Source organism: Physella acuta, unplaced genomic scaffold, assembly GCF_028476545.2.
Source record: "Physella acuta isolate Inbredline_101_S28 unplaced genomic scaffold, ASM2847654v3 ptg000979l, whole genome shotgun sequence".
NCBI lineage: Eukaryota > Metazoa > Mollusca > Gastropoda > Physidae > Physella > Physella acuta.
This window is the reverse complement of record NW_026732496.1, coordinates 169,479-180,785: the sequence shown is the minus strand read 5'-3', so window position 1 is coordinate 180,785 and position 11,307 is coordinate 169,479. Positions and strand designations below refer to the sequence as shown.

General features: G+C 39.2%; 1 protein-coding gene across 1 annotated transcript; it reads left to right on the top strand.

Moving 5' to 3' along the window:
- Positions 1 to 3,679: 3,679 nt before the first annotated feature.
- LOC131954209 (beta-1,3-galactosyltransferase 5-like) lies at positions 3,680 to 4,678 on the top strand. Its single transcript, XM_059317764.1, has one exon. The coding sequence runs from the start codon at positions 3,680 to 3,682 to the stop codon at positions 4,676 to 4,678; it is 999 nt and encodes a 332-aa protein (XP_059173747.1).
- Positions 4,679 to 11,307: the final 6,629 nt, after the last annotated feature.

The following is an 11,307-nucleotide window of genomic DNA, read 5'->3' as shown; positions in this document are numbered from 1 at the left end:
AGTAGAAAATAAATGCTATACATCACAATAATGCAAGCGATCACTCTACTATAAGCGATCGCAAACTGCGTGCGCATTATGACAAAAAATAATGAAAAACGTGGGGCGCCGTGATTTTCTTACAGTTTCTAATACTGCTGACTCTCTACAAGCTCCCTAATAAAACTCAATAGTATTATCTAATCAATAGTAATATAACTTTTACATCTTATATTAACAATGACCGATAAAAAACTTTTACTTCTGCGCGTTTTTCATTTTTTGTCATAATGCGCACGCAGTTTGCGATCGCTTATAGTAGAGTGATCGCTTGCATTATTGTGATGTATAGCATTTATTTTCTACTTTTAGTTCAATCAGAAAACGTGTTTGTTTTTTAATTTAATGATAATTATTTTAAATTATTATCTTTTTTTTTTTTTGCAAATTCGAGAAGACACTAAAAATAAAAGGACTCGGTCAAAAGGACAACACATGTGGGAACCTAGCAGATCTGCTAATCAGTGAGGGTAACTACAGGGCCAATATGTAAAGAGTTGAACATTGGAACAGTCGAACATTGAACGTTTGAACATTTGAACGGTTGAACATTTGAACGATTGAACATTGGAACGGTTGAACATTGGAAAGGTTGAACATTGGAACGGTTGAACATATGTAACGGTTGAACATTGGAATGGTTGAAAATTGGAACGTTTGAACATTTGAAAGGTTGGACATTTGAACGGTTGAACATTGGAACGGTTGAACATTTGAACGTTTGAACATTGGAACGGTTGAACATTGGAACGGTTGAACATTTAAAAATTTGTCACCGTCAAACTATCATACTAGTATGAATAAGAAACTTTCAATCAAAATTTGGTTTATAAAATTGTTATTCCAGAGAAAAATTGAATTACAAGTGTTCTTTTCAATTAACTCTTGCAGAAATTGACTATCCGATCACCATTAACTTGGGAAGTGGCTGAGAAGGACGGCGCCCGGCACGGTAAAATTTAGCGCCCCCCCCCCCCTCCGTCAGCACTATGGCGCCTACGTTCGTTTTAAAAAGTGCGATACACTATGGATACGGTGGGGTACTATAGTCAGATTTAACAGACCAACTAAATATCCAGAATATTCTAGTTACTACTTCACTTAAAATGCACTGCAACATTGCAACATATCTGAAACATTTTTCTTAAAACAATTATCGAAAAAAATAAATCCTCATTTCTTTTACGTTAATTTTTTTTAAAGTGTAGATAATCGAAAGAATTTTTTTTTAAATTGTAGATGATCGAATGAGATATTTTTTTCAAAAATTGTAGATGATCGAATTCAACAATTTTTTACAAGCTTTTATTTAACTCACTTCCTCTGTCTGTCTGTCTGTCTGTCTGTCTGTCTAGATCGAAACGCCGGAGCGAAAATTCGTACAGTTCTACTTGACCGATACGATTCACAGTTGGCACGTGGGTCAATACATGAAGACAATGCAATCTGAAACTAAATTTGATTTAATTGGATGCCTAATTAATTTTTTATGAATTAATTAAAATTTGGACCGAATTAGTAGGCATGTCTATCCAACCACACCACACGCGTCATCACGTTCAATAGCTGCGCCATCAGGTTCAATAGTTGCGCCATCACGTTCAATAGACGCGCAATGGTTTTTAGTCATGTAACACTATTGTAAATAAAACATGTAAAGCACTAAAAAAGAATTCATAAAAAAACTTTATAGTAATTTAAATATTAGTGTATAATTTATTTTCTACTTTTTAGTGCATTAGTACATAAAAGCTTGTTATTAAAACGTTTTTTATGAATTTTTTACAAGCTTTTATTTAACTCATTTCCTCTGTCGTCAGTCTGTCTAGATCGAAACTGCCGAGCAAACTTGCAGGCACTTCTAACTGACAGATACGATTCGTAATTAGTACGTGGGTCAAGACATGAAGACAATGCATCGTGACATTAAATTTGACTTAATTGGTCGCCTGATTAATTTTTTATGAATTAATTAAAATTTTGACCAAATTAGTAGGCAGTTCTATCCACACGCGTCTTCACGGCAAAAGCGCGTCATCACGTTCAATAGCTGCGCAATGGTTTTTAGTCATGTAACTCTATTGTAAATAAAAACATGTAAAGTACTAAAAAAAAATCATAAAAAACGTTTTAATAACAAGCTTTTATGTAATAATGCACTAAAAAGTAGATAATAAATTAACACTACTATCTAAATGACTATAAAGAAAAGCGTGGGTCTCTTCCTAAATATTAGTAAAGGTATCCAATAGATACTAAAGTGACCCACGCTTGTCTTTATAGTTATTTAAATAGCAGTGCATAATTAATTTTCTACTTTTTAGTGCATTATTACATAAAAGCTTGTTATTAAAACGTTTTTTATGAAAGTTAAAAAAAATTGTAGGTGATCGAATGAAATATTTAGACGGGATGATTAGACGAAATCTAGGACCATTTAGTGTGTGTGTGTTATCAGCCAAACAAAACTCAAACGTTTATGTTTAGGTTGGATTATCTGAGGGTTAGAGATTACGTAGGATTATCTGTGGGTTAGAGATTAACGAATTTCAAAGTTTTCCACAACTTGCATGATGTGCTATCAGTGTTGTACGAGTGATGTAAGCTGGAAAGATTAGCAGATTAAGATTAGCTGATCCATGTCTAATCCAAACCATCGACCTGTACTGGAGAAGATAAATAAACTCTTTCAAATTGAAGTTTTCTGTAACAACATTCGAGTCACACAGATTTGGTCAGTCCTTTATAAACATCAGCTGGTGATAGGGAATCTCGTGTCAGTCAAATGTTCAAACGACAAGCCCAAATTTTCTGATCTGTAAGTAGCTTTGTGTATGTGTTGGTAAACTTGGAGAAACTCAAATTTTCTGATCTGTAAGCAGCTTTGTGTATGTGTTGGTAAACTTAGAGAAACTCAAATTTTCTGATCTGTAAGTAGCTTTATGTATGTGTTGGTAAACTTGAAGAAACTCAAATTTTCTGATCTGTAAGTAGCTTTTGCGTATGTGTTGGTAAACTTGGAGAAACCCACATTTTCTGATCTGTAAGTAGCGTTGTGTTTGTGTTGGTAAACTTGGAGAAACCCAAATTTTCTGATCTGTAAGTAGCCTTCTGTATGTGTTGGTAAACTTGGAGAAACTCAAAATTTCTGATCTGTTAGTAGCTTTGTATATGTTTTAGTAAACTTCAAATATTTTTAAGTATTGTAAGTAGTATATTTTTATTGGTGGTAAACAAATCAATTATTAGCTAGAATTAATTCAATAGACTTCTATATATTGTATAATTATTTTGATTGTATTTCATTAATTTTAATCTCACTAATTTAGATGGTTTTCGTGAAATGTTTTGATTTAACAATATTTATTTCCTATGTGATCAGCAGTCAAAGGGAGAGAACAACACTATTACCATGCCCTGGCCGAGACAACTCGCACGTCAAGTATTTCCACGGTTACTCGCTCTTGTATCGCTGGTTATGTGTTGTTTTCTTCTATACCGCGCGACACGTGATGTGGTGTCTGACACACACGTGTACTCACTCAGTCAACAGGACCACAAGTCACATGACAACCTAACCAATGCCAGCGGCCCCTCCCCCCACAGTGTGGTGTCCCAGCCAGCAAGAGATACATTCAGCATGTTAGGGTTAGTGGACGACTCCCTGCTGAATAACCTAACCAAAAGCACGCATGCGTTATACTCTGTGATACCCGACGAAGTGTATTTAAAGAACAACCACACTGTTTTTACACCTCGAGCCGATGTCAACAACAGCCTGGATTACCTTTTCCTCATCTCAGGGGAGGCCATCTGCAGGAACCATAACCCGTTTCTCCTTGTCGTGATCCCGTCTGTAGTCACAAGGGCTGAGACCAGAGACCTGATTAGAAAAACTTGGCTGCGGGCCTCTGAGACCAACTCCTGGCCACATGTCGTTCTCGGGGAAAACATTAAACACATTTTTTTGTTTGGATTTCAAAATAATTCAAAGGACAAGGACCTGAAGAGTCTACAGACGGAATCTGTGTTGAACAATGATGTGGTGATGGCGGACTTTGTGGACAGCTACAGGAACTTGTCCGTCAAGATGTTGGTCGGGCTCCAGTGGACACTCAAGTACTGCAGCAGGACACGGTTCGTCCTCAAGGTGGACGAGGACACGTTTATCAACATGCCGTTGATGGTTCAACTGTTGAAACACGTGACACGAGATTTTAACGGTGATGTGTTTACAATAGGGCGCAGGCACCCCAGCCCGCGGCCGTTAGTGGTGAGACACCCCCACCGCTGGGGCGTCGGGTACGACGAGTACCCTCTAGAGTACTACCCCCAGTACACCATCGGGGCGGCGTACGCCCTCACGATGCCCAGCATCGCCCCCCTGCTGTCTACAGCCGCACACGTTAGACTGATCTCGCCGGAAGACGCGTTCATCAACGGGATTCTCGCCAAAACAGCGGGAGTTGCTCGACTCGCCGCGGATAGTTTTGCCAGCGACAACAACGTGAACGAGATCAGGGACTGTGACGTCGTATGGAACAGGAAGGTTGCGGTCATCGGGGTGTCCAGCAGAGAGAGGCTGCAAGAACTCTGGACTAGTCTGGTCACTCGACAGTGTAACACCACCAAACACTGAGTTCACTCGACAGTGTAACACCACCAAACACTGAGCTCACTCCGTGTTTTTTTGTCTCGTTGGTTTCCACGTCTTAAATCTTTTCACAGATCTCCTTATTTGTTCGGGGTATCTGTTACTGTTTGATGATTTTGATACTGGATTTGTTCGTGTTCTCTGTTATTGTTTGATGATTGAGTTACTGGTTTGTTATGTGTTCGGGGTATGTTATTGTTTTATTAGTGTGTTACTGGATTTGTTCGGGGTATCTGTTATCGTTTCATGATTGTGTTAATAGTTTGTGTCTTTTGTGTTGCTGTTTTCGTGTCGTTTGTGCGAGTCTCGTGTCTATAAATCGCTGATTTTTCAGCAGCCACAGGTACCAACAGGGTAATCTCACGTCGAAAGGTTCCCATTACTGTGTAAATTGACGTTTAGAAAATGCAACGCGCAAAAGTCTCAGTACTAGCACATGATGTCCATAAAGAGGAATTTTGTGGGGTGAAGACATAAAGTCGAAACTCCAGAATGTATTAGCAACTGTTCAACCTTACTGCCGTCTAATGTTGAAAACCCGCAATTCATTTTTCACTTGTACAGTAGTTTTTTTAAATTTAAAAAAAAAAACATTTAAATGAAATGGCCTTTAATAAATTATTCCTATGAAGTTGAGCCAAAAATATTAAAACGTTATTTTTTTTTACATGTTAAACTTTTAATTCGATAATTTATAGATGCGCATCATTTTAAACCGTCTGTTTCGAATACTTTACATTGAATGTAAACCCAGCATAGTTTGCTAATGACGACGATAAAAACAGACCCCCCCTCCCCCTACACCCCAGGCACTGTGGAGCTAATGTTTAATGAAATAGCCCCCCCCCCTCCACTCAGCGAATGGGATCAGAGACCAGCAGCCTATAGCCAGTGATTGATTGATTCTATTATTCAACAGCCACGAGAGTCCCCGGCCACAGGGTAAACAGTTCGATGCTGGTAAACCTTTCAGTGGCCAGATTTGTCTGCTTCGTGAATCAACAGATCAAACATACATACAGAAACACATACACATACATCGTGAATCAACAGATCAAACATACATACATAAACACATACACATGCACATACATCGTGAATCAACGGATCAAACATACATACATAAACACATACACATACATCGTGGATAAACGAATCAAACATACATACATAAACACCTGCACATACACATACATCGTGGATCAACAGATCAAACATACATACATAAACACATGCACATACATCGTGAATCAACCTATCAAACATACATACATAAACAAATGCACATATACATAGTCATGTCGTGAACGTACGCCTACACGCAAACGCAAACATGCAAACGCACACGTACGCGGACACACGAAGACGCACGTAAACGTATCAAGATGTATTAAACTTTAAAAAAGATTTTATAAAAAGTATTGTTTTTAATCTATTAAGTTTCTATAATATTTTTCTGTTTTTTTATCCAACATATTTGCCATATCAACCTTTGCAGTATTTGTCCTAATCAATAAAAAATTGTTTTGATTGTTTGAAACATTCAGTGGGAAGTCAACAAAAAATCAAAAATTTGGTAAACAGTTTAAAACATTGTTTTCACCAATTATTGGTATGCACGGAAGAATTTATATTTCAGTATTTTATCTGCGCTGAGTTTGAAAACAAAATAGATCTAGATGTTTTACGTGAATGATTAGAACTATATGTCAAAATAAATCTTTTTCAAAATCAATTTTTGAAATACTGACACTCAGAATAAATGTTTGAAGCATAAAAGTTGCACCTGGGTTTGAAAAAAAAATCAATTCCTTAAAAAATCTACCGGACTGGTTCGTGGCATGAGAATAGACGATCAGTCTAGATATAATTAGCAGGGGATCTAGTATGTGCTAACAGGATACAGTTGAATTATTTCTAGTCGACATCTACAGAAAGACTACTACGAAAATTTATAACAAAGAAACAATTACATAAAGATTAAGACAAATAGATAACCACATAAAATTAACACAAATAGATAACCACATAAAATTAACACAAAGAGATAGCAAAAGACAAAGACACACCACATATAGTTGTAGGTCTCTGTGGGTCATTGAACCTTAAGTTGTTGGTCAATGGCCGTCACCCCAAGCTTGTAGTTTGTGATTGGTCTATTAACGCACGTGACCAGCCATAAACCATGGCGTTGTTATGACAAATGAACTCTTGTGTTATCGGTTAGCTTTCACAGAAGAAAAAAATAGAATCTGAATCAATAATTCAAGAAAACAAAATATTTTTTATTGACCGAATGCCAAAACATGATGTTTTTCTATCAGCAATGACCAAAAATGGCTGCACATTTTTTGTGTTTGTTTTTGTATACAGCCTTGACACAGCGATGTTATTGAGTACAAATGCTGAATTATGTCACACTATACTGAGCTCTAGTTCTAAATGCTATTATACTTCCTTAGAGAGTTCGTGCCTAATAGTGTACATTTTATATTATTTAGTATTTGTTTATATATATATATATATATATATATATATATATATATATATATATATATATATATATATATATATATATATGAAAGTATGTCTGGCTGTGGGTTTGTTTATTTATCTTTTTTTAATTATTATAACTTTCGTCGACCCGGCAGGATGCTATTTGGCGCCCAGAGAATGCCAGAGATCTGTTACATGCACGTCCTACCCAAGGGGTCAGAGGTGCAACTGATTCTACGGTCAAACTGCACCAGGCTACCCTGAACACACCGGGGTCCCACGTGAGCACTATAGCGCCTACGTTCATTTTAAAGAGCGGCATACTATAGGGAACTCCGTTCGATGGTTTAACCGAACCAGGAGACGCAGCCGACGCTCCTGTGGTAGTACCCGAGAGCGTCACACGACGCCTCTGACACCTAGGCGGTCGTGGATGTCAGTTTTACCGCATTATTACGGAGGGTAATTAACATCAGTTTTACCCCATTATTACGGAGGGTGATCAACGTACACGAAATGTATTCATACAGCACGCCCTGGGACCTCTGGGCGGGAGTAAGGACCAACCTGTTCCCCAACTACTAGGGTCCAAGAAATATAGTGCCGGCATTGTTTACATTAGAATAACTCAGTTTTAGAAAACAAGGTTACACGTCTACAAATACACAATTTGTAACGTATTGATGAAATCCTTTTAAAATATGCAACAACAACACGTGCGCTGGGTAGGCTAGTATCTTATACACACATCAAAGTCTAAAAGGTTGATGGTACAAATGTCTTCTAGATGCAGGTAAAACAAAATCTGCCTGAAGTGGTCAGCGTGGTAGCTGACCATCTCACTGTTTAGTTGATCGTCTCTGAGTTAGATGGGACTGTGAATCATTAGTTGATCATCTCTCCTGCTGAATTAGATGGGACTGTGAATCATGCAAGTTTTGTGAGCCCAGGAGGTAGCGCGCATGATTCCCTTGTTTGTTTTCAGACGTCGTCACTGTGTCCGCTCAGCTGTGTTGGGTACCAGGCATGAATTGGGGAAACCAATGACGTGCATAGTGCTGACCACACTGTACCTTCACACGCACCAGATAAACTCTACTTCTTCTGCCTTGTTTTTGGTTTTCTGCACGTACTTTACCGTACAAGAGATAACATCAAACACATCATTGACTGCGACATTTTTTGTCCTCTAATAGATCATCGAGTCACCGTTTTGTTTTTTTTTACGGATCAATTAGGAACAATTTGACATTTGAGCTGCGTCACTGGCAACTGCGCATGTCCTAAAGGTTCACTTGGGTCACGTGATTCATCTGTCACCACGCAGTACAGCACGTGTCGTGTGCTGGTACCGAGGCTGTAGCTTGAATATTTCATCCACTGCCCTACCGGTCAGGCGCAACCCGTCAGGCCCTGGGGGGTAAGGCTGCTCATCACTCGAGTCCCGCCCCCACCTTTGATGTAGGATGACAGGCTGTTTTATCACGTGACACAACAGACCGCGACACTAACAGGCTGTGGATCGACATCATTGGCTTCCACACATCGAGACAGTAGTTGGGCAACATGATCACCTCGCAAGCACTATCAGCCATTTCCCACAATTTTCCTACTTGATGTGAAACAAATGGACCGTGAAACGACACCCGCGTTGTATTTCTAATTTTGGAAACATCAGACATTTCTGTAAAAAATGGCGTTTTCCAAATGTCTGAGTTTTTTTGTCGTGGCCATCTCTACATACACTTTCATAGCGTCACAGCCTCTATCAAATTCTTTAAACAACAGCACGGAGTATTCCGGTTACTTGGAAGATTCAGGAGTACAGGAGTTTGTGATAAACAATCAAACTAGCGGCAGCTATTGGATAGAGTATGAAGAAACTTACAGTTTTAATTCTTCGCTGAACTATGACCCTGAGCCAGGTGACTCGTGGTTGAACTATGACAGTGTGCCGGATAATGCATCGTTGACCTATGACCCCGAGCCAGATGACCCATCGTTGACCTATGAACCGCCCGCGGAAAACTATTCCCATAAAAAGTCTCACATTTACCCCTGGAACAAGACTCAGTTTTCTCCCCTTGACTACCAGCAGAGTTACTGCCCCATGAGATGTAAGGGAGACAATGTGGTGTATATCAACAACTTGTTGCAGATGGCGTGTCCGAGATTTTACTGCGCAACTTGTAGCTGCCACAGGCCATCTTGTGAGATTTATGACGTCTGCTGTCCTGACATAACAGAGAATTACCTCCCCCCACCCGGCTTAAAAAGTGGGATCTTCTCTCAGCTGGATTTTGATCTAAACGTCAACTTGACAGACCAGCCGGAGAGAGTTGATGGTTTCTTCAACGTCCGGAACATCACGAACAAGGTCGACAGCAGAACCCAACGTAAGCCCCCTACATTGGACTGTGAGGCGGAGTTCAGTGCTCTTCATACAAACTTCTTGTACGTCCGCTCATGTGCCGAGGACTACCAGGGTGATGTGGTCAAGTTATGTGAGGAAGATGTTTCACCTGAGGAGATCACATTGGATTTGATCACTCGTGTTGTAGACACAGATACACAAGTTGTCTATAGAAATAAATTCTGTGCACAGTGTAACAATGTAACAAAGGTAGGGCACATTTAGTTTCGGTGTTTATTAGCTGTAGAGTTTGTAATCAATAAACGGTAGACTAAAAGTCTCATGACATCCCCTCAAGCCTCGACTCTATATTTATCCTCAGTCTAGGTTGGTACCTAATATAGACGCATAAAATAAAAGACCGCCACAGAAACTCCATCTTATCTATGCACTGTTAGACTTACATGAGTACTTAATTTAATTAGCTACTTCAATGTCCTTAAGTTTTGATCGGAACTTTTACAATTTACTTCTTTTATCTACGGAAAAATTATCGAGTTCTGTATTAGTTTAGTTTTAGTAACGAATCGTTTCAACCCTTTATTTCTCTTCTAGATGAGCTATATTGTCAAACCCTCCCTCCCTCTATCTAACAGCCCTCGCCCCTCCTGCTGAAGATCAAATGCAAGAACTTCATGCCCGTCTACAAGGCTACCAGCAGGGACGAGATGTTGAGGCTGGCTCGTGCTGACGTCACGTCCTGTGTCGTCACACAATACTTCCAGCAGGACACGCCCACTGTGCCATGTAAATCGTACCAATACAGGTTGATATTTTTTTTCATACACGGTGTGTTTATATATATACAGTGGCGTCGCTAGGTTGGGTACCTCAAGGTGTCACCACCAAAGGAAAAAAGAATATGATATATATTATTATATGTGATAGCTTTAAACTTGAAAGGGTTCGCATTTACTGGCGAGGATGTTTATCCATATTCGATTATTAATATATCTGAATGTAGCACTGTTTTCTCTTTAGTTAGTAGGTTATGTTATGGTGTCATGCTAATAAAAAAATTTGAAAGCGAATTCCGCGGACTTCCGTAGGGCATTATTGTTGGAATAATAAAATAAGCATGGATTGATAAAGTGCAATATGTTAGGTAAAACACGGATATTTTTAATAAAAAGTAAAAAGGGTTACTATAGTCGTTCACTAAATTGAAACCAGGGCGTCCTCCTTCACTCCGACTTGGTGCTATTTGGCTCCACAGGCCGTCCCGTGAGCGCGATGGCGCCTACGTTTATTTTAAACAATGCGATAGGCTATGGATAAGAAGGGTTACTAAATTCCTTCACTAAATTGAATCCAGGGCGTCCTCTGGCGCCCCAACAGAGTGCTTTTTGGCGCCCCGGGCATCCCCATGAGCGCTATGTTGCCTACGTTCGTTAAAGTGAGTGCAATAGACTATGGATAATTTGAGGTATTATAGTAGTTTACTAAGTTGAATCAGGCGGTTCACCCGGCGCCACGACAGGGTGCAATTTGGCGTCCAGGGCTAGTCAGTGAGCATTATGCGTTTATGTTTGCATTTAAGTTGTGTTTATGTTATGAGTTATTATTTGCGTTTAGGTTTGTGTTTTTGTTTGTGTTTGCGTTTTCTTTTATGTTTGTGTTTGCCTTTGCGTTGTGTTTGCGTTTGTGTTTTTCTTTTGCTTTTGTGTTTGTGTTTGCGTGTTGCTTTTGCGTTTTGTTTGTTTTT

Bases quoted from the DNA above. Each gene is read 5' to 3' on its own strand.
- LOC131954209 (XM_059317764.1), top strand. From the start codon at position 3,680: ATGTTAGGGTTAGTGGACGACTCCCTGCTGAATAACCTAACCAAAAGC.